The sequence below is a fragment of the Sapajus apella genome, unplaced genomic scaffold (genome assembly GCF_009761245.1).
Source record: "Sapajus apella isolate SASKATOON/1434 unplaced genomic scaffold, GSC_monkey_1.0 scaffold2, whole genome shotgun sequence".
Classification (NCBI taxonomy): Eukaryota; Metazoa; Chordata; class Mammalia; order Primates; family Cebidae; genus Sapajus; species Sapajus apella.
The window spans coordinates 2,201,289-2,226,079 of record NW_022436942.1 but is presented as its reverse complement, the minus strand read 5'-3'; the positions used below and the strand labels follow the sequence as shown (position 1 = coordinate 2,226,079).

Below are 24,791 nucleotides of genomic sequence, written 5' to 3'. Positions count from 1 at the left end.
TTTGTAAGCATAAATAAAACGTAAAAAGAAACCCAAACTGTTCCAAAGCAAAATATAACTTTTATATCTTCTTTAAATTCATCCTATCCTGCTTAGAATGATCACTCATTACCTTCATCCATTAAAACACCTGGTAATGTAAGCATACAGATAACTCTGTTCCCACAAATAAGCCTAATCCTGATCATGGAAGCCATAGCTCCAACTATTAAATTCTTCACAGTTGTTTTTGGTAATGCTTGTACTGTATCTCAATTTCAATAAATACAAAATTATACATATCAACATACCAAAAAAACTTAGAGTGGGGCATGGTGGCTTGTGCCTGTAGTCTCAGCTACTTGGGAGGCTGAAGAGGGAGGATCAGTTGAGGCTAGGAATTTGAGGCTGTAGTGCACTATGATTGTACCTGTGAACAGCCACTGCACTGCATTCCAGCCTAGGAGACATAGTGAGATTCCATCTCTTAAAAAAAAAAAAAAAAAGAAAAAAGCTAGTGATAACTTTGAGTCTACAGGTTAGCAACTAAGCTCTTTGTTACAGAATCATCCCACATGTTGAGGTATTATATATTCTTCACAATACTCTCTTCCCAGTTTAAAAAAAAAAAAAAGTATCATAATAGTGGGAAAGGAGTTGCTATTTCAAACAACTTAACACAAGTTTAAAGAGCTTTATTAGATCAAGATTACATTTGCTCTACCTTTGCTACTCAGTTATACACCTGGTTGATTAAACAAGTTTTTTGTTTTTTTTTTGAGACAGAGTTTCGCTCTTATTGCCCAGGCTGGAGTGCAATGGTGCAATCTTGGCTCACTGAGACCTACACCTCCTAAGTTCAAGCAATTCTCCTGCCTCAGCCTCCCGGGCAGCTGGGATTATAGGCATCCATCACTACACCCAGCTAATTTTTTGTATTTTTTTTAGTAGAGATGGGGTTTCATCACGTTGGCCAGGCTGGCCTCAAACTCCCGACCTCAGGTGATCCACCCGCCTTTGGCTTCCCAAAGGGCTGGGATTACAAGCGTGAGCCACTGTACCCGGCCAATAAGGATTTTTTAATAATCGAAAACATCACTTATATAAAAGGCAGCCCAAATAATTCAAACCAATTCAGTGAGCACAATTTACATCCCAGTCCTTCAGTGTGTTTCACTGATGTGGATGCGGGCGTTCCCTTTGGAACCTGAATCTGCTCAGGTCTGAGCAGATTCAGGTACACATTTCAAATTCAGTGTACACTGCAGCCCTGCAGGCTGATTTATATGAAACTAAGTCAGTCGCCATCATAAAAACCCACATGTATTTTTACAAAGACAACCAAGTTCTTTCTTTTTTTTTCATTCTTCTTTATTTTTGGAGACAGGGTCTCACTCTGTCACCCAGGCTGGAGTACAGTGGCACGATCTTGGCTCACTGCAACCTCTGCCTCCCAGGCTCAAGCAATCCTCCCACCTCAGCCTCCCCACATAGCTGGTACTACAGGCACACACCACCATGCGCGGCTAATTTTTTTGTATTTTTGAAAGAGACCGTCTCGCCATGTTGCCCATGGGCTTGAACTCCTGAGATCAGGCAATTGACCTGCTTCAGCCTCCCAAAGTGCTGGGATTATAGGTGTGAGCCACAGCATCCAGCCCCAATTTTTCTTTCATTTCTTGGTAGAGAAGGGGGTCTCACTATGTTGCCTAGACTGGACTTAAACTCCTGCCTCACACAGTCCCCTCACCTCAGCTTCCCAAAATGCTGGGATTACAGGCATAAGCCACTATATCCAGCCCTGACAACCAATTTATAATCTCAGTTATCATTAGTCAACTAACAGATCTAGCAGCTGAAAAAATACACTGCATAATTGTATTCCACTGTTAATAAGAGAAGGTTGTACTCTAGGGAGAATAGAAAAGAATAAAAATGCAGTGCAACTCAGTAGACTCATGACTACAAGACCCCAGCCACAAATCTATGAAGATAGTAGAAATAAGTAAGTGCTTACTCTCCTCATTCCCCGGCAACATTAAAGAGAAAAGACAACAAAGATGTAAATAGCAACTACACTGGACATAATACCTGTTTTCCAGAATCTGTGTCCAAAGAAACAAATGAAGAAACCAAGCAGGGCAAAAAGAGTGAAGAACACTTTGGAAGACACTCTTCCTACAAAATAATGAAAATTTAGTGGATAATACATTGAATTTGATACTTTGTATTAATATTTATAGAACAAACCTTCATCAAAAAAGCTAAGTGAACTGATGTCATTTATCCCATACATTTACATTACAAATTTATTTTTAAAACCCCCTTGCCACCCCTAATGAATGAACCTCTGTAGACAATATCAAAAACTGCCGCTGTATCAAAAAGAGAATCCAGACATTATATGCTTGCTGATAGAGATATGGAACACTTCCTATGACATATTCCTGGGTAGAGTGGGGAGGAACAGAGAGAGAGTGTTCCCAACACAAATAATCCTGTTTCTTCAACAAATAAACTGCATGGACAAAAGGTGTTGGGGGGTGGAGGGGAGGCAGTGGGGGTGGATGGAGGGAGAATACAGATTAAAAGAGGTTTAAAAGACACATCAACTAAATATTATGTATCTATCTCATCTGAAACCTGATTCAAGCAAACAGTGGAAAACAACTGAGATGACTGCAGAAACAAACACTGGCTGTTAATTTGATGCTATTGAATTATTTTCCATATTTTAAAATGAAAATTATGTTAATGACACTGTGGTTCTATTTTTTTAAGTGCTTATGTTTGAGGTATACATACTGAAATATTTGTGAGTAACATGATGACCAGGGATTTGCTTTAAAATAATCCAGTGATAAAGGAAGGTGATGAGGTGGAGAGGCAAAGCAGCAGGTGGAGCACAGCTGAAACAAGATAACGGCCATGAATCAAAATTGTTAAGGCTGGATAATTGGTATATGGAGGCTTGCTGAAGTTTTTCACAATAAAAAATGTAAACTGAAACTCACATTACAATTTAAAAACATGTATTACACTTAAAAGTCACACATACACAAATTACTACCAGTCTTATCAATTACACATACTGCCTTGGAGGAAAACATTGCATTACAACCAATGAAGCACTGTATCATTTAGTTTCCTGAAGAGAAAAAACATGCTCACTAAATTCATCACCCACCATCGTGACTCCTTAAACTCAAGGAAATAACTGAACTAAAACCAAAACCAAAACATCTATACAATCTCACGTTGAAAATATAACAAGGCTGCCACAAATCAAAATATATAAGATGACTCAGAGTTCTCAGAATGGAGAAACCATGAAGACATACAGTAAAATAAGAAACACAAGACAGAAGAGCAGAATTTGCAGGGCATAGTATATACCTACATATCAGCTTGTCTGAGAATAAGGAGCCCATAAGAAAGATTAAACGACGGCCAGGTGTGGTAGCTCACACCTGTAATCCCAGCATTTTGGGAGGCTGAGACGGGCAGATCACTAGAGGTCAGAAGTTTGAGACCAGCCTGGCCAGCATGGTGAAACTCCATCTCTACTAAAAATACAAAAATTAGCCACGCCTGGTGGGACATGCCTGTAGTCGCAGCTACTCAGGAGGCTGAGGCAGGAGAATTGCTTGAACCAAGGAAGCAGAGGTTGGCCAAGATCAGGCCATTGCACTCCAGCCTGGGAGTCACAGTGAGACACCATCTCAAAAAAAACCAAAAAACAAAAAACACACATACACACAAAGATTAAATGAAAGATAAAAACACCACATTCTGTTTATTTCAAACCCTTGGCTATCTTTCTAGGATTTAATTTTTACACCAAAACCATTGAATTCACTGGGTTGATTTTCTCAAACTAAAATCCAGTGGAACTTTTCAGCAAGTACAATCACCAAGACAGCAAGGTCTTCCAACCCAATGAAAACTAAGACACGGTTACGTATACGTATTCTTCCCTAACATCAGAGGGAAACTAAATCCCCTATCACAGTACCAGGAAGGAGGGAGAGAAACAAGTATACAAGTAAAATATGAGAGCATGGAAGGTTTCATAGAAAGCAGAATCTAAGATAAGACATAAAACAGGCAGTCACTTTGGGGAATGAAAAAAGTGAATAGGACAGAAGCAAGTCGAAGGCTAAGGTGTCTTTAATTATGACAGTATTGCTAAGGGTTATGAACTACATGCCAAGGTTTTAGTTGGGAGGCAATATGGATATAGCCTCCCTACTCAAAGCTAGGGAAAAACACCCTAGTACTCATCAAGCTTAAAAATGAAAGTAACAATAGAACCAACATCACTAGGAAGGTTCAACTTTGGGTGAGAAGAACAACTGGCTCAGAGCTCTCTGTCTCCTAAGGCTAACAGAGAGAGGCAGGCCTGGGGGGTTTCTATTTAGAAGGGGCTTCCACATGAAAGGTTCAGGGGAAAGAAATGGAGGAACCCAGACATACTTCAGTCCATCGGTTAAAATTACAGGGCCAAGTGCAGTGGCTCATGCCTGTAATCCCAGAACCTTGGGAGGTTGAGGCAGCTGGATCACTTGAAGCCAGGAGTTCAAGACCAGTCTAGTCAACAAGGTGAAACCCCATCTCTACTAAAAATACAAAAATTAGCTGGGCAAGGTTGCACACACCTGTAGTCCCAGCACTTTGGGAGGTCGAGGTGGGCTGGTCACCTGAAATCAGGAGTTCAACGCCAACCTGGCCAACATGGTGAAACCCCTGTCTCTACTAAAAATACAAAAATTAGCAGGGCATGGTGGTGCATGCCTATAATCCCAGATACTCTGAACTCTGGAGGCTGAGGTATGAGAATCACTAGAACGCCGGAGGTGGAGGTTGCAGTGAGCCGAGATCGCACCACTGCACTCTAGCATGGGTGACAAAGAGTGAGACTGTGTCTCAAAAAAAAAAAAAGTACACACACACATCAACTTATATCTGCCTAGGTATCTTCCACTGTATACCTCAAGGATCTTGAGTGGAAGCTGTTTTGAGTGGAAGACTGAATGGTGACAAAGAGCCTTTGCTTGGCAAAACGTCAGTCTCCTGAACCCCTTCCTAGGCCCATTTGTGCACATTTTTGTAAAATCCAGCTTCACCTAGAACTGATAAGCCAGCTTAGCAAGAATCCCCTATGCTTGATATCAAATCACCCTCTATATCTGATTGGGTTCTTCATCCTCCACCATCCATCCCCCAGATGATGTCTGACCACCCTGGTCTGTCTTCAGTAAGAATCCCCTTAGGTCAGTGTAGACAGAATGTCTCCTTACTCCTCATGTTTCCTTTTAGAAATTTTTCATCCGCTGGCTCCCATCCTGATCCTTGGCTATACATTCCCACTAGCCCATGCTGTACTCAAGAGTTGAGCCCAATCTCTCTTCTCCACTGCAAAATTCCATCACAGTGGTCCCTATGCCTATTGCAGTACTACCCCCCACATTGAATAAAATCTTCCTCACTGTGCTTTAACCAGTGTCACTGATTTTTTTTTCTTTAACAGTGAGATATAGCTCTAGCAAAGGTGTGGGGGGAATCATAATCCCTGGCTTGAATACAACTAATAGACTTTCTTCTTTAGAGCATAACTCCATGAAACAGCTACTTGAACTTTCTCTAATTTCTGTGCTCCTAGCTCCTATTTGTTCTTGAATATGCTCTAGTCAGGCTCCTAACCCAACTTCTCCACTGCAGCAGCTCTCACTGGTAACCAATGGCCTCCATGTTGCTAAATCCAAGGGTCATTTTAAGTATCTTACTTAGCTGACCTGTCAGTAACATCTGCCACAGTTGATCACTCTCTCTTCTGTGCAACACTATCTCCCCTTGGCTTCAACAAACACCATTTTCCTTTTACCAGTGTGGCTGCTGCTTCTAGGACCATTGGTAGGATCTTCAATTTCCTGAGCTCCAAATATTGGGGCACCCAACGATCAGTCCTCAGATCTTTTCTCCAAGTCACACTGAGTGTGCCTGCCTCTCCTGCCTCCCCTTCTACCTCTTCATAGATATACCATCTAGCCTGAGGCCTTAAATGCCATATATTTAATCTGAAGATTTCCTAGATGCCCTCCAGCAAAAACTTTCCTCTGAATTCCAGACTTATATAATCAACCATCAGTTAAACATCTGCACATACACATTCAATAGATTTCTCAAACTGAACATGTCTAAAACTGAACTCCTAATGTATCCTCCGAACCTTCTCTTCCGACAGTCCTTCCCACCTCTGCGAATGGTCACTCTCTCTCTCCAGTTGCCAAAACTACAGTCCTTTTCACTTCTTTCTCCCAAATCCCTCATGCAATCCATCAGCACACTCTACTCCAAAATATATCCAGCCACTCATGAGCCAAACCAGTTCACTCATGAACATGAAATAAATGATGGTGACAGATTTCATCCAGAGAATAAAATAGGAATCTACAGATCCAGGCTTATATAAATACATGGATAAATAAATGGCAGGGGAGGGAAAACTCTTCCTTAGAGTAGAATGGCAACAAATAAACATAGAAGGAGTGATACGTTAGAAAAACACCATTTGGCAACCATCTAGTAATAAATGTTTCAGGCAAAGATCACTGGATGCCAAAATTAGCAAGTGAGAGTTTGAGAATGGGATATTTACCGAGGCTCAAAGTATCTCCCCTAAAGATACTCAAAGGAGGAAACAGTTACTTCACTGTGGAAAAACTTGACAAGACACCACTAACCAACTTATCAAGGGTGTCACCACCAGTAAAGAGACAAATATTAATTGTCTCCTGAGAAGGACACATCACTTCCTTTGTATTTCTGCCAAAAAGGCATAATCAAAATTTAAGTATGAGGAAATATCAAACTAACCCAAATTGAGGACATTCTAAAAAAAAAAATAAATATTCTGTACTTCTCAAAAAGGTCAAGGTCTTAAAAGATTAAAATTAAACAAAAAGAGACTTGATCCAAATTATAGCACTCTGAAGAGACACATCAGCTAAATCCAATGTGGGATCCTAAATTGAACCGTGGACAGGGCAAAAAAAAAATTGTTGACAGGAAGACAGGGTCTCTCACTCTGTCGCCCAGGCTGGAGTGCAAGAGCACAATCACGGCTCACTGCAGCCTGGACCTTCCTGGGCTCAGGTGATCTTCCCACCTTAGACTGCCAAGTTGCTGGAACCAAAGGCATATGCCACCACACCAGCTAATTTTTGTATTTTTTTGTAGAGATGGAGTTTTGCCACGTTGCCCAGGCTGGTCTCGAACTCCAGAGCTCAAGCAATCCACCCACTTGGCCTCTCAACGTACTGGGATTACAGGCATGCACCACCATGCCCAGTGAAAAAATACCTTTTTTTTGCTTATAAAGGACATTATTGGAACAACTAGTAAATGTGGTAACATGCGTGAATTAAATAACTACTGTATCAATGTTAACTTTATAATTTTGATAATTTTACTATGTTTATATAAGAAAATAAACACAGAAGTACTTAAGGTCAAAAAGGTCTCTATGCCTGCAACTTACTCTCAAATGGTTCAGAGAAAAGCTGTGTGTGTGTGTGTGTACATATCTATATACATAGTTGGCCCCTGAACAACATGGGTTTGAATTGCATGGGTCCACTTACATACAGACTTTTTTTTTCTTTTGAGACAGAGTCTTGCTCTATTGCCCAGGCTGGAGTGCAGTGGCAGCATCTCAGCTCATTCAAACCTCCGCCTCCCAGGTTCAAGTGATTCTCCTCTTTCTGCCTTCTGAGTAGCTGGGATTACAGGCATGCATCACCACACTCAGCTAATTTTTTGTATTTTTAGTAGAGATGGGGTTACCCCATGTTGGTCAGGTTGGTCTTGAACTCCTGACCTTGTGATCTGCCAGCCTTGCCCTCCCAAAGTGCTGGGATTACAGGTCACATACGCCCAGTCACATACAGACTTTTTTTCAGTAAGTCACACTGAATGTGCCTGCCTTTCCTGACTCCCCTCCCACTTCTGCCACCCCTGAAACAGCAACACCAACCCCTCCCATTCCTCCTCCTCTTACTATTCAACGTAAAAATGATGAAGATTAAGGCCTTTATGATGATCCTTTCCCACTTAGTAAATATATTTTCTCTTCTTTATGGTTTCCTTAATAACATTTACTTTTCTCTAGCTCATTTTATTGTAAGACTATAGCTTATGATAAATATAACATACAAAATATGTGTTAATCAAGTATTTATGTTATCAATAAGACTTCTCTGGTCAACACTAGGCTACCAATAGTTAAGTTTTTGAGAAGTCAAAAGTTATACATGGGCTGGATATGGTGGCTCATGCCTGTAACCCCAGCATTTTGGGAGGCCAAAGCAGGTGGATCACTTGAGGCCAGGAGTTTAAGACCAGCCTGGCCAACATGGTGAAATCCCATCTCTACTAAAAATACAAAAATTAGCTGGGGAGGGTGGTGTGTGCCCATTAATCCCAGCTACTCTGGAGAGTGAGGCAGGAGAACTGCTTGAACCCGGGAGGCGAAGGTTGCAGTGAGCCGAGATCACACTACTGCACTCCAGACTGGGCAACAAGAGTGAAACCCTGTCTCAGAAAAAAAGAAAAAAAAAGTTATACAGATTTTGAACCGCACAGGAGTCACCTCCCTCAACGCCTACACTGTTCAAAGGTTAATCGTACATAGAAAGACAAGAGAGAAGAGAGAATGAAAAGCAAATAGCCTAATACATCAACCTTTAAGGAATCTGGATGAAGATTATATAGAAATTCTTTATACTATTTTTGCATATTTTCTGAGAAACTATTTCAAGATTAACTGCTAACTACACCTACATATACACACACACCTCACAACACCTTTACTGCCTCCAGTCTACCTAACCCACTGTTCTCTCTCCCCTGGATTACTTCAGTGGCCTCCTAACCAATCTGTATTTCTGCTCTTGCCCCCATCTCTTCTCAAAAAGCGGCCAGTGATCCCATTAAAATATTAGATTACGGCACCATTTGCTCAAAACCTTCCAATGCCTTTCCCTTTCGTTCAGAATGGAAGCTAAACCCCATACTAAGACCTACAAGGCCACACACGAGCTGCCTGCCCCCACACCTCTCGTCTCACCTCTACTCCTCTTGCCCTCCTCTTTCTCCTCCACCCCTGCCTGTCCTCACTGTAGTTCTTCACACCCTCAGGCAGGCTCCCAGGCACAGGCCCTCGTCCTGGCTGCTCCAGCTGCCTGGTACATGCCACACCCAAGTACGTGTGTGGCACAGCAAGGGCTGCCCTGGCCATGTAAACTATGTTGAATTTTTCTCTTACTGGTGCATATTATCTCCCTTTCCTACTTTATTTATCTTATTAGCAATCACCATTTTCTCATGTGTTACATATTTTATAAATTTATCTGTCTTGTCTCCCTCACTATAATATAAGCTGCAGGAGGACAAATATTGTTGCTGTTTTGTTTACTACTGTGTCCTAGTGCCTAGAACAGAGAGTGGAATAGTATAGGGGCTCAAAAGGTATGTGTTAAATGAATGAATGAGAACTCAACAAAAACATTTTTGAATATTCTTAAATTCTACATTAGTAACATAAATCTGCAAGGCCAAAGAATTTGTAAAAGTTTAAATCCATGTACTCACCTAGGGAAGCACAACTATCCTCTCCTGCCTCAAAGCTGCAAGCATATGTGTGAACAGGAACGTACGCAGCAGATGTATTTAGAAATGGGTCCCAAACAATGACATTGTATATGACACCTTGTCCCGGGAGGGATGAGAAGGAAACGCTTGTCTTATCATTCGCAGTTAGGGTAACCACCTGAAGCCAAAAATAATACATGATTAGTGTTTAGGTAATTTTTTAAAGCTATTCTATGATAACCCCACCTATGTGTAATATTAAATGGTATATTTATAAATTATAATCATTGTTTAAAATATACACCAACCCATTTAATATGGTCAAAGGGCCATCTTACATGGTTTGTATATGCTAATGTAAACAAGTTCTTACACAAAATTCTTCCAAAGTTTTTTTTAATAGTTTAAGGAAAATGTGAAATAGATAATGCATAAATGCTAGTTAGGACAAAGTACAAAGTTTTTTCTCCTCTGCTAGACTATAAGCAAGGATGGGAACTGTATTTCTCTTCTGCACTGTTCTTTCCTCAGTATGCAGCCCAATGCCTATACAAAGGATGTGTTCAACATTAGCCACAAACTAATGTAGACAGTCTGTTAACATTTCACAGATAGTACCCAATTATTTTTGTCTAACAGTCTCTGAAACAAGAAAATATTGTATAAGGTTTTGGTATATAGTAGTTCTTAACTTCAGAAATTCCATTGTAAACTATAAACTAGAAGAAACAAATGCTTTATATAACAATACATAGATATGTTCCTACTAATTTGAGAAAAATAAATATTAGGGTTTCAGGAGTAAATAATGCTGAGGCCTCCTACATCAGACTATCATTGTTTAAATATACTGCTTAGCCTTCAAAAACTTGTTTTTTGGCAAAAGTCTGGTCAAGTTCAACAAACTGTTAATATTACTACCAAGTTGTCATGAAAAATTTTAACCAGACAGAAAATTTGAATGAATATCACAACAGACTATATACTGCCTATTATCAACAATTGTTATTATTTTACCGTATTTGCTTCTCTATCACTCCTTTCTCCCCATCTCTACTTTCTTCCCATGGAAAGTAAGTTACAGATACCATGACATTTCACTTCTAAACACATCGCTGTGCATATCCTACCACACTGTTTCTCAAATTTCATGTGCTTGTGAATCACAGGGGACAGTCTTGTTAAAATGCAGATTCTGATTCTTAGGGTCCCTGTGGTACCAGCAGTTCTGCTTTTCTAGCAAGCTCTCAGATGATGCAAATGCCATGCAACCACCTACCACACTCTGAGTAACAAGGTACTCAGTATAGATGTAAGTCTAAGTACAGACTTACAAGGGGGGTTACATCAGAATAAACCCAATGTAAGTCAAAAATGCATTTAATATACCTTGTCCACCGACCATCATGGCTTTAGCCTATCCTACCTTAAATGTGCTCAGAACACTTACATTGGACTCAGTTGAACAAAATCATCTAACACAAGGATTATGTTATAATAAAGTGTTTAGTTGCTCATGTAATTTATTAGCTGTTTACCTGTGTGGTCAAGTGGGAACTATGGCTCACTGCCACTGCTCAGCATTGCAAGAGTATCATACTGTATATTGCTAGCCCCGGAAATTACCAAAACTAAAAACTCAAATTGGAAGTATTGTTTCTACTGAATGCTTATTACTTTCTCACCATCATAAAATAAAAAACACCAGGAGAAATGCCTGATGTAGGTGACGGGTGTGTGGGGTGGGTGTATGTACCTATGCAACAATCCTGCAGGATGAGGATGTGTACATGTGCCCCAGAGCCCAAAGTACAATTAAAAAAAATTTTAAGTCAAACCGTCATAAGTCAGGGACCATCTTTATAAGAATATTCTCCTATATAACCACAATACCTTAGCTCACCTAAGAAACTGAATACTTTCTTTATTTTACTTTTTACTTTTTGAGATGGAGTTTCGCTCTTATTGCCCAGGCTGGAGTGCAATGGCGTGACCTCAGCTCACTGCAACCTCCACCTCCCGGGTTCAAGCGATTCTCCTGCCTTAGTCTCCTGAATAGCTGGGATTACAGCATGAGCCACCACACTCAGCTAATTTTGTATTTTTAGTAGAGATAGGGTTTCTCCATGTTGGTCAGGCTGGTCTGGAACTCCCAACCTCAGGTGATCTGCCTGCCTCGGCCTCCCAAAGTGCTGAGACTACAGGCGTAAACCACCACAGCTGGCCTGAAATGAATAATTTCTTATTAGCTAATACATAACCCATATTTTCCCTAATGTCTTTTTTTTTCTTTTTGAGACAAGGTCTCTCTCTGTCACCCAGGCTGGAGTGCAGTGGCATGATCTCAACTCACTGAAACCTCTGCCTCCCAGACTCAAGTGATCCTCCCACCTCAGCTTCCTCAATAGCTGGGACTACAGGCACACAGCACCACACCCAGCTACTTTTATTTTTTCTTAGTGGCTATATGGTTTTGCCATGTTGCCCAGGCTGGTCTCAAACTCCTGAGCTCAAGTGATCTGCCCACCTCGGCCTCCCAAAGTGCTGAGATTACAGGTGTGGGCCACTGTGCCTGGCCCCTAATGCCTTTTCTAGCTTTTCTCCTTTTCACCCAAGATCAAACCAAGTTCCACGCATGATGTTTATGGCCAATCTAAGTAATCTAGAGCAGTCTGTCCTACCTTTCTCTCCCAGCCACCCAATGACTATGGAAGAGATGAAGTCAGGTCAGTATTCTCACAAAATATTCCACAATCTGGATTTGTCAAATTGTGCTCAAGGTGTCTAACTAGTTCTTTTAACCCCCATATTTCCTGTAAATAGGGAATCCAATGGACTGAATTCAGGTTAGACATTTTTTTGCTAGAATATTCCAAGGTGATGGTGATAATGTCAGACTCCATTACATGAGCACATAATGCAGGCTGACCCATTTTCAGTGAAATTAGCTTTGCCCACTTGGAATAGGTGGACTATAAGGCCACTCCATTTAAAAGTGGTTCTCCTTTTGCAATGAGAATGAATCTAAGGATGCTACTTAGACACTCTGGAAACATCCTGTCCCCTAAAAACCTTTCACCTACTGATCCCTGCTTGAACTATTTCATTGAGGGTCACAAAATGGTGATCACCTAATTATATTATTCCTTCTACATATATTAGCTGGCACTCTTCTGCAAAGAGCTTTCTCTCAAACTGGGGAAGAATTAGTTCCTCCTTTAAAAAGGCAAGCTAAATTCCTTTATCAATTTTTAGAGTAATTTGGTGTAAGAGTTTCCTCCAGTGGTTGCAGCTGAGGAAGGTTTTGTTTTTATTTATTCAAGGCTGAAACCACAATCTTTTTTTTTTCTTGATTCTTGAATTGTCCCAAATTTGGGAGTGCAAGCCCCTTCAAACAGGCTCCTGAATCTCTTTGACATACCCTTATTAGTCTTTGAGGGTTTCCCCACATTCCGGCACAAAATATTGTTTTAACTAAAAGTTAAAAAGTAACCTAAAAAGAGCCTATTATACAAGTTCTTATATTCTTCATAAAAATAAAAATAGTACTAAAATGTCATATCTAATAAAGCAACTAATAAACTTTACTAACAAGAGCTTCTTATTTTGTGGATAAGCACAATGAAGGTGTCTAAAAATGTTCTACCCATCAAACATTAGACTGAAGGGTGACATCATATATTATATTTCTGTTAGGCACTTTTCAAGACATAAAGATAAAATCTCCCCTCCACAAAAATAATCTATTGCAGTACATCTCAAAATTTAATATGCAGAAGAATCACCTGAGTCACTCATCTTTTTTTTGTCACTCATCTTTTCTTTTCGAGTTGGAGTTTTGCTCTTGTCGCCCAGGCTGGAGTGCAATGGTGCGACGTCAGCTCACTGCAACCTCCACCTCTCAGGTTCAAACAATTCTCCTGCCTCAGTCTCCTGAGTAGCTAAGATTACAGGTATTCACCAACACGCCTAGCTAATTTTTATGTTTTTAGTAGAGACAGGGTTTCACCATGTTGGACAAACTGGTCTCCAACTCCTGACCGCAGGTGATCCATATGCGTTGGCCTCCCAAAGTGCTGGGATTACAGGGATGAGCCACCTTGCCCGGCCAGAATCACCTGCGGGTGCTTATAAAAATGCAAATTTACATTCAGTAGTTCTAGGGTGGAGCCTAAGAATTACAATTCTCACAAACTCCCAGTGATGCCAATGCCACTGGTCCATGGTCCACACCTGGGGAGCAAGGGTATTCAAAAGCTCAGCGAAGAATTTTGCTCCAAAATTAGAGACTTTGAGTTTGGGTTGAAATATTAATGCCAAAGTGTATATTCTTAAGCAGTTTCTCATTATTTTTTTCTCAAAACACTGTAACCTTCATACTTGTCAAAAATGTCTACCCAATAGTTGTGGGAGTACATAGAAAATTACCACCTCCTTCCATTCACATTTCAGATTACCAAGTCACACAGATGTGGCTAAACTAAAATTTAACATAATTTACATGCATCTTCTCAAAGGCCAACATCATTTTGAGATATCACCAGCAAAAACTCCCAAGATGATAACAAAATAAAAGAGAATAAAGTGAGTGTCCCCAAAAGACGGAGAAAACAGGGAAGAAGTAAGATCCTGGTAACAAAAGTATCACAATCCAGCCACACAAATCATGGGACTCAGATTTACCTTGAGAGCATTGGCCTTCACTTGGGGCACCGTGACCATCCTCTGCAGATGCGTCAGCACCATGTCCTCAGTGAGGTCATTCTCAGGCAGAAAATACTGATAGACATCATACTGCAACCTCCACCTGGAGTCTTGGTCTGTCCCAGCATCACATGATGGGGGATCTGTACCTCTAAAGTCAACCAACAAAATTAAACATCAATCTCTTGTGGTGCAAATCCCATCTATAAAAAGGAACCAAGAGCTCTAATTTCAAACACTTGCAAAAATAATTAAAATTTAAGAGTTCACCTTTTGCAGTGGCAATAATTGGTATTCTGAAGAAAAATAACACACTGTTATGGACTGAATGTTTGTGTCTCCCCAAAATTAATATGGTGAGACCCTCACTCCCAATGTGATGTATTAGGAGTTGGGGCCTTTGGGAGGTAATTAGGTCATGAAGGTGAAGCCCTCATGAATAGAATTACTGCCCTTATAAAGGAGATCCCAGAGAGCCCTCTAGCCTCCTCTCTGTCATGTGTGAACACAATGAGAACCCAGCAGTCTGTAACCAGGAAGAGAACCTTCACTGGAACTCAACTGTGCTGGCACCCTGACTGTGGACTTCTACCCTCTAGAACTGTGAGAAAGAAGTTTATAAGCCACCCAGTCTGTGCTACTTTGTTGCAGCACCACAAACTAAGACTAATACCAACAGGCAAGGGTAGTTCAATAACTGGATTCTGTATCAGTCAGGCCCAGAGTAATACTACAGCTTTGGGGAGAAAAAAAAATTTAAAAAAAAAGAAAAAAGCTGGGTGCAGTGGCTTATGGCTATACAGTAATCCCAGCACTTTGGGAGGCTGAGGCTGAAGGATTACTTGAGCTAAGATGTTCAAGACCAGCCAGGGTAACATAGGAAGACCTCAACTCTGATTTAAAAAATAGTAATAATAATATAGCAGCTGTGTCATTTGTTAGCAAGTCACTTAACCTCAATAACCGCTAGAGAACCTTTCTGTAAAATAACAGCAATAGCCTTTCTTCATAAAATTGTTAGGATTAAATGACAAAGAACATAACGACACTCAGCACCATGGACAATGCACGGGAAGCATTCAAGTGTTCTCAAATGTTAGCTATCATTACTATTAAAGCAGAAACTGAGGTACAACTTTAATTAAAACAATTAATCTTTATAAAAATATATGGATGTTTCAGGGCTACTGAGTGCTATCTATATTAAACTGCTTTATAAAAACCAGGATGTACTTCCAAGCTCATAACAGACTACATCTGACTCTTCAAATAAAAAGAGTTCACAAAAATGAAGTGGGGAAAATATTAACTGTAAATGACAGCCCAAATATTAATAATGAAGTTTAAATTACATCCATTTCCTCCCCCCTCTGCCCCAAAATTAAAGAATTCAATTTTACTACAGAGAACTAGGGACTTGAGAGAGCTGGTCAAATCTACACAACCGACATCATGTGTGTTCTAAAAGCATTTCTCAGAGATGGGGGGCAGACATACCTCGCATAACCTAGGTTTGCTGGTGCAAACTTGATAGTCGTTTCAAAGAAATTATACTCCAAGTAAATGTTGGGATCAATATCTAAATCAAACTCCAAATTACAGCCTCCAGGGATAGGATCTGGATGAGAAATAGGGAAGTTACTAAACAAACAATTCTTACATATCCAAATCATACTCAGAAAAACAGAACTCTACTCTTAGAAGAACTTCCCACATAGAAGTTAAATATAAACACAGAGCTTCTAGTCTTATACTATTTCATGAACTAAGATTAAAGAGGGTAAAGTTAACTAAGGTTCAGGTCCCTAGAGCAGGGCACAGCAAACATTTTCTGTAAAAGGCCTGATAGTATTTTAGGCTTTGTCAGTCTGATGGTCTCTGCAGTAACTACCCACCCGTCTTTGTGGCAAGAAAGCAGCCATGGGCAATACGTACAGGAAGAGGCATAGCTGTGTTTCAATAAAACTTTATGTACAAAAACAGGCAGCAAGTTGGTTCTGTAGTCTGGTCTGTAGTCCAGGCTCTTGATCTGTAGTCTGCCAAACTCTCCTCTAGAGTTAAAAAGATCAGCTATTGGTTGACTACTTCTGGCCAGGTTTGGAATGCAGATACACAGTGTGTATACATGTATCAATATCATGTTGGAATCTTCCTCCAAATTCCATGCTCTTCTTTCATACTCTCCTTCTTCTGCATTTATGGATCTTCACCACACCAGAGAAAATGGTATGTATGCCAGCTGAAGCTCCACTGTTCAGAATTTTTCTCTGTACACCGTCCTTGATGCGAGCCTTAATTAAGTCTATGGTTTCTTATCAGGTAAGTAGCCTTTTGTTGCAGATAACATTTCCTATAGTCTACTCCAGTAATCTTTTGGATTCTACCTCCTTTCCTAACTAGTGCTCCCTTCTCCTTCCCTTTACCCCCAAGCTTTAAGTGTAGTCTAAATTTCTTCACCTCACATTCACTTCTCTATCACTGTAATCTAGTTTTCATCCCTGTTGTGCCACTAAAGTGACTCTTATAAAGGGCACCACTGACTTCTACTTGCTCTAGCATATGGACACCTTCAGTCAGTTATCTTGACCTCTCTGTAGAGTATGACTTACTATTTCCTTCTTTTTTTTTTTTTTTTGAGATGGAATCTCCCTCTGTCACCCAAGCTGGAGTGAAGTGGTGCAATCTCAGCTCACTGCAACCTCTGTCCCCCAGGTTCAAGTGATTCTCCTGCCTCAGCCTCCCAAGTAGCTGGGATTATAGGCATCCACCACCATACATGGCTAATTTTTCTATTTTTAGTAGAAAAGGGGTTTTGCCACATTGGCCAAGCCAGTCTCCAACTCCCGATCTCAGGTGATCCGTTCACTTTGGCCTCCCAAAGCGCAAGGATTACAGGTGTGAGCCACTGGGTCTGGCCTGCTCCCTTTTTAAGGCAGAAGCTCCAGGCTCTCTTCCGACCTTCCAGACTACTCCCCAGTCTTGTGCTTATTCCTCAGCAGTTATCATTTGCCACTCATTGCCACAGCTTTAACAGCTATTTAGTTGAGAATCTAAAATCACCCCTCCACTCCAGGCCCTTATTTAAATTACCTACTGTGCATTTCCAACCAAATGTTCTACAAGCATCTCAGATTATGTCCCAAACTGAAGTCACCATCTACTGCATCCCACCTCCCAAAACATCCAGCAACACAACAACCCTGTTCCTATACCTATTTTGTATCACTATTTCCCTGCTGCCCAAATAGGAAACCTATGATTCCCTCTTATAATCCATAACCACCAGGCATTGTGTTGCATCAATTCTACCTTCTGGATATCTCAAACCCAGCTCCTCTCCTCCATCCTGCCTCTCATAGCCTCTGATCAGATTCTCATTTCTCACTTTGTGCTGGGTCCTGACTCTGCTATGCCCTCTCCAATCTATCCCCACACTGCTTCTAGAGGTGGCTTTCTAAGAGATGAAATGGACCACACCATTCCTCTGCTTAAAAACTCTATGCCTCCTCAGAACCTACCTTGAAATAAAACACAAACCTCAAATTGTATGCAAGGCCCTCCACACTCCAGCTGCTGCCACAGCCACAACGTGCCATTGTCCAAATCATTCTTCTTCATGACATGGAGCTTACTGCTTCTGCTTAGAATAACTAAACTGGTAAGGACTATGTCTTGCCTTACTATTACTGCTTCTCCAAGGGCTCCCTAAATGTTTTTTGAATGAATAAATGTATTCTCCTAGTCACTACCTGAGCTTTCGGTCATCGTGCTAATTCTCTGGCTTTTTACTATAAAATATTTCTGATTAAATAAATTATACTTGCAACAAACAATCTTAATAGAATAATTTTCCTTAAAGTTTCATGAACACATCCCATATTCCAAAGAGTAAGAGGGAGGAAAAGACAGAAGGGTTACCTCTTTCTGAGTAGGAGAGGAGGATAGCCATACTCTGGACAGGTTCTGTGTCTGAAATCTCCAAGTACCAAGTGCATGTACTCTGCTCTGGTTTAAGGATGAAAACCAGTCCACTGTCAGTGCCTGTTTTCGAGGCATTGGGAAGGAGAGTCTGCAGTCAAGAAGAAGCACCATCATGAATAGGAAGTCGAGCAAAATATATAAATTACCGAGTTGATCCAGTGCACATGTCCTATTCCAAATCTTCTCAAAACCAATAGAAAAAAAAAAAAAACCTTCCTTAAATAACCAGGAAATTTTTGCATCTCTATGTTCACATGCCCACACATACGCATGGAAAAATCATTCTTGAAAAATATGATTGTCTTAGTTAAGACTGCTATAACAAAATACCACAGGTTTAGGTGCTTATAAACAACAGAAATTTATTTTCACAGTTCTACAGGTTCAAGATTGAGGTGCCAACACAGTCGGGTTCTGATGAGGGCCTTCTTATAGAATGAAAACTCCCAACTTCTTGTTATATCCTCACATGGCAGAGGAAGGGCAAGAAATATCTCTGGGGTCCCTTTTATAAGACGACTAATCCCATTCATGAGGGTTCTAAATGGGGGTCCATGACCTAATCACTTCCCAAAGACGCCACTTTCTAATATAACACATTGTGGGTGAGGATTTCAACTGCGAAGGTTGTGAAGACACAAACATTCTGTCTGCAAAAATAATCTTTGATCAGGAATAGCAGATGCACAGTGAAATTCTCATGCTTCAATTAACTTGAATTAAGATTTACTATATCAGGTAATGTGTTGTCTTAGTGTCTGAGACCACTAAGACAAAAACATGAGCCCTGGCCCCAAGGAGTTCAGTTTTTGAAATATCTTTTATGTAAGTGTTATAACTGACATACTATAAACTGCTTTTAAGTATTGATATACATAGACACCTGTGAAACCATTACCACAATCAAAATAGTAAATGTATGCATCACCCCAAAAAGTTTCCTTGTACCCCTTCCTAATCCTTCCTCAAACACTTCCTCAATACCATCCCCCACTTCCATCTGCTTGGAAAGCTTTTTGAGTAATAAAATGCTAAGTTAAGAGGTAATAGATTCAAGAGATTCTCTCAAAGCTAAGGAAATGGGAAGGAAAAGGTAGCAGATCAGTTTCAATTTGATAATCACAAGAAAGAATGACTCAAATATTAATTGATAAATGATCGAGTCAACAGTTTCAAAGAGCTAACTGCTGTCATGACACAAAAAAACCCAAAAGTGCCACACTTTATCAGGAAAGGCACAGGAAACAGAAGTGCCACTTGCTTCCTAAGCCATGTGCAGTTCTGGTCATCGTCTTCTAAGTAATATAATAATGGGAACTAAAGGCAGTCCAAGAAATAAAATGATAATTAAGGACAACTAAGACCCTTTCTGCATAGAAATCAAGGCCCAAGATGCTGCCATCCAGGACTGTTTTGTCACTAGTGATGTTGGCAATTCTTTATCCAAGCTCTGCTTCCTCGGATGTAGAAACAGGCATCACTACTACTTTGTTGAGCTTTAGTGAGAATTAACTACATGGAAAACCAAACACAGGGGTTCCTAACTGGGGGCCTGAGGGTCTGAGCTTCTGAAAGGCCCCATGAAATTATATATTTATATTTGAGTCCACAGACTTGAGTAATCTATGACTCCAGGAGCTTAAGAACCACTGGCCTAGCACATAGTAGGCACTGTTCAAATATAAATGCTAATTTCCCCCATCCTCTCTGTTTTCCTTCAAATGTTGTCTTGCTATAATGTCATTAGGAAGAAAATCATACGGATTGTCAATTAAAAATTTTTTTTTAAATAGAGCTAGCTAAAAAAGAAGATTAAAGAACTCATCTATGTGCCATTTTACTAAGTCTCCTATGTAAGAGCCAGAATAGGAAATTGTCTTTTGAATTCAGTGCCATAAAAAACTTGGCCTCCCCTGAGGAATTGGCATACTCCTTCCTTTCTAAGGAAGTTATGAAATTTAACATGCTTTACCTTCTGCTCTAGCTGCAACAAACTTGGGCAAGTTCGACATATGACTGACATTGGTATCTCTTGCAATTAATACTATTTATTCCTTTCTCTTTTTCCTCAGCTGAACTCTTCCATTTCTAGTCTATTAAGTACACACCACTGCAACACTCATGCACACACGTGCACAACCATATGCACACAATTTCAACACCTCTATGGTAGGGGCAAAAGGCAGGAATAAAAAAAATACAAAATAGTTAGAAAGAGTGCCTAATGCCTATAATAATATATGTGGGCTGGAGCATAGCGGCTCATGCCTGTAATCCCAGCACTTTGGGACGCCCAGGCAGGAGGATCGCTTGAGGCCAGGAATTCAAGACCAGCCTGGGCAACCTAGCAAAATTCTGTATCTACAAAAAAAAAACATTAAAAACTAGCTGAGTGTGGTGACATGTGCCTGTAGTCCCAGGATCACTTAAGGCCAGGAGTTTGAGGCTACTGTGAACCATGATCACATCACTGCATTCCAGCCTAGGTGATGGAGCAAGATCCTATCTCTAAAAAAAATAAAAATAGGCCAAGTGCAGTGGCTCATGCCTGTAACTCCAGCACTTTGGGAGGCCGAGGTGGGCAGATCGCCTGAGGTCAGGAGTCCAAGACCAGCCTTGTCAACATGGTGAAACCCCATCTCTACCTAAAAAATACCAAAAATTAGGCGGGCATAGTGGCAGGCACCTGTAATCCCAGCTACTCAGGAGGCTGAGACAGGAGAATTGCTTGAACCCAGGAGGCGGAGATTGCAGTGAGCCGAGATCACGCCATTGCACTCCAGCCTGAGCAACAAGAGTGAAACTCTTCTCAAAATAAATAAATAAAATAAAAATTTTTTAAATTACATATGATTTGGATTAAGACAGATTTGTTTACCAAATTCCAGAATATTATAAGATAGGCTTAGTACAAATAAAAAGAAGTATAACTTCATGCAAGGTGAAATTCATGTATTGGTCTAAGGTATCATAGAGACTAAATATAAATAGATTTGTAAAATATTACATAAATGGCAGTTCTTCATAGCTTAAGCTAACCCAGGGAATTTAAAAAACTTTCTAAGGCTGAGGTTGAGGCTAAGAAGTTTAGTGATGACATCTATAATAGAGTCCTTAACACTGCTGGAGGCATAGCACAGGGCTGGATGAACTGAGCACTGTAATTTTTTTGTTGTTTGCAGGACAGAGTTCAAAGAATAAAGTTGATATTATAGGGTTCTTAGTAAAGTTCAATACTAAATAGCTAAACAACAGTGAAAACCCATTAAGACATGTATTCTCAGGTAAAAATTATTAAGGCCCCACTAAAGTAAGAAAATGAAAAGGTGGGAAATCATGAGGAAAACTTACCTGCATTGCAGTAACATTGGCACAGGGTCCCCTTTCTTCCAGCTCAGCTCTCTATTATCCCCTTTTTAAGTCAGAGACTGCCACACTCAAGAAAAGCCTGAGATACTCTTAATCACTAACTTGAAAAGATCTATCTTGATTTTTTTTTTTTAATTTAAGACACAGGTCATAAACATGAGATATCGAATTCTAAAACTCATACTAAATACCAGATCCCAAAATATAGAAATGATTTTTACTAAAATAATTATTTGTACTCACCGGAGAAAAGGAAACAGTTGTATTCTGATACTGTGAGTGTATTTGGAAAATAAGAAAAGTCACATTGTTTGAAATATCATGCAAAATAGCTTCCTCCGGAAAGGGCCTATTGAGCTCGAAGATTCTAAATTTCCCCACAGAAAATTCAATAAGACCTACAACGAGATAAAACTTTTCATTACAACACTTGTACTCTCATATCAATTTGCAGAAATCATATTCATAAACAAATGTGGAATTTAATCCTCAGAAAGCTCTTTGAGGTAAATACAGTTATTGCTCCTATTTCACTGCTAAAGACAATGTAGCTTAAAAAGTGAAGCAGCCCATCCAGGGTTATCTAGCCAGTAAATGGTAGAGCTCAGAACTAAAATGCAAGAGGTGCTTCAAAAGATACAAACAATTTTTAAGGTGCTGAAGACAGGCTCCCAGAGTCCAGAACTTCCCCTCTGGTAGCAGCAATAACAATAATCTTCTGAAGAGAGTAGCTGAATTTAAGGACGACAACCCTGTGCGGCTACTAACAATCATGGATGTGCTCGTGTTAAAGAACCACACTGTTTAGTGAATTCTGAAGTTGTATAGCCTGAAGAGACACGTGGCTGCAAGTTAATACCAGCATTTACCAGCTGTGTGATTTTAGGCAAGTTACTTAAATCCCCTTAAACCTCTATTTCCTCATCTGTCTAACTGAGATTCCAAAGGAAGGTATCATCAATACTGACAAAAATGTCTGTTGAGTGTCCACATCAGGCACTGCACATACGATTGTGAACCACAGGCATTCTGTAAAAGAGAGCTTTTAGTTTGCTTAAGGATCAAGCTCAGAGTCCATAAAAAAGATAGGTTACAACAAGAACAGTTTTTCAACACCTCCTCCAGGCCTGTCCCATCTGTCCATCTGCCTCCGTGGTCTGCGACTCACTGACTCTGTCCCCACTTCTCTGTGGTGTGTTTCTCCCCGCTGCATACCAGCTCTGTATTTTTCCAATCTAACTCTCAAATAATCCTTTAATTAGGTTGCTCATATCCTGCGTAGTCCTGGATTCCTACCTCACCACCCACCCTACAGTCAGTATATCTCTGCATGAACAGCAGAAGAGATCCCAAGCTTCACATAAGCAGTCTTAGAGATTCAATTCTAAAAACAAACAAAAGATTTGGATTAAATATAGATGAAAAGGAGTTGATGAAAAAAGATTACAATTCATCTGAGTCCCATAGTGGAACTGTCATGTTTTATTTTAGAAGAAAATTAGATTCACCCAAGTCCCATAGTGGAATTGTCATGTTTTATTTTAGAAGGAAATTAGAGTCAGTGATGGTAAAAGAAAACATTTCAGACACTAAAAAACTTAATAGCACATTCTTATGTACTGTGTCCCAAGAAGGTCAATTTTCTTCATTTTTATTAATTTATTTTTTTTTAATCTTCTGTCAGTCTCTGGCAAAAGGAGGTCAATTTTCAACACTTTTTTTTTTTTAATACAAATGCTCCACTGGATGATTTAAAACAAAAAAATCAGAACCAAAAAAATCAAGAATGAGCAGCCTGTGGAAGGACGGCCAAAAAGAACTAGAATAACGTTAACCTCTATATATTTTCCCTAAGCTCTGTGATGCTATATTACCTTCATAACTTAATGTTATTTGTTTAAAAAGATGATAGAACAAAAGATTATTTATGATTACAATTTCATTTCTAAAACTCTGGAGAAAATTTTAATAGTTGTAGCAATGACAAATGAAGATAGTATAATTCCTGTTTATGGCACCAGAAAGCCATTTTGCATTTTATATGGACCAAACTCTAGATGGAACAGAGGTTAAAATATTAAAGAGTGGCCAGTAGAATCTGGGTAGGGAAGTCTGGAAAGTGTGGGAAGTTTGTGTGTGTTTTCTTTTTAAAAGAAACCAAAAAAGCATGTTTATATTTTCCAGGCCTTCCCATCATCATGATTATTTCATTAGAAAAGCAAATTATACATAAAACTACATAGATTTCAGTAAACGACACTAAAAATGTTTCATGTATTGCCCTTCAATTTTGGTCCCATCCATCATGCATCCTCCAAGTCTTAAAAATTCCCACCTGTGTTGGCAGTATCAGTATGTTTTCCTACAAATTAATCAGATTTCTATCCTTTCACTGTTCACAGCACTCAGTTCACTTACTATCCTGCCTTTTCTCGTCTATATCTTCAGTTTTTCCCTTTTGTTCTCATTTTCCCTATTTGGCAAATATTTATGAGATACTTATGGACTAGTTGTTGGGCACCGTGACCAAAACTAATACAAACAAATTCATAAAGGTTATCCAGGACTTCTGTAATTATCACTTAAACTTGCCTTTGATATATTTTAGAACATGGTTTAATAATCCTTATGTCTATCTCCCATGACATGGGCCTTCCATCACAATGGTACACAGAACCTTTAAAAGCCCTGGAAGAGACTGAAACCATCAATTAGAGAAGGCTTCATGGTAAACTTCAAGGTAGTCTTCCCTTAACCTATCACCCAGGTTGAGGATAAATCACAGCTCAGATGTACTCGGAGAACCAAAACTTTAGCAAGAGAGTACAGAAACACAGAACCATCGAAACAGAAATACATTGTTAAACAACTGATGACTTCACAAAATAGGTAGAGGAGTATTAAAAGCAGGTATCCCTGGAAGTATATTTTAACTGGCTTTTTTCTTTTTCTTTTTTTGAGATGGATAGGGAAAATGTGGCACATATACACCATGGAATATTATGCAGCCATCAGAAACGATGAGTTTGGGTCCTTTGTAGGGACATGGATGAACCTGGAAACCATCATTCTCAGCAAACTGACAGAAGAGCTGAAGATCAAACACC

General features: G+C 39.8%; 1 protein-coding gene across 1 annotated transcript in view; it reads right to left on the bottom strand.

Annotated features, from left to right (window-relative positions):
• TM7SF3 (transmembrane 7 superfamily member 3) overlaps nucleotides 1-24,791 on the bottom strand; it is a 41,556-nt gene that overhangs the window by 7,488 nt on the left and 9,277 nt on the right. Inside the window, exons 2-7 of the mRNA XM_032284024.1 lie at nucleotides 21,928-22,082; nucleotides 18,253-18,403; nucleotides 15,832-15,952; nucleotides 14,314-14,485; nucleotides 9,631-9,808; nucleotides 2,071-2,157 (exon numbers count right to left, since the gene is read on the bottom strand). Coding sequence (XP_032139915.1) covers nucleotides 2,071-2,157; nucleotides 9,631-9,808; nucleotides 14,314-14,485; nucleotides 15,832-15,952; nucleotides 18,253-18,403; nucleotides 21,928-22,082 — 864 coding nt within the window. The remainder of the gene's footprint in view (nucleotides 1-2,070; nucleotides 2,158-9,630; nucleotides 9,809-14,313; nucleotides 14,486-15,831; nucleotides 15,953-18,252; nucleotides 18,404-21,927; nucleotides 22,083-24,791) is intronic.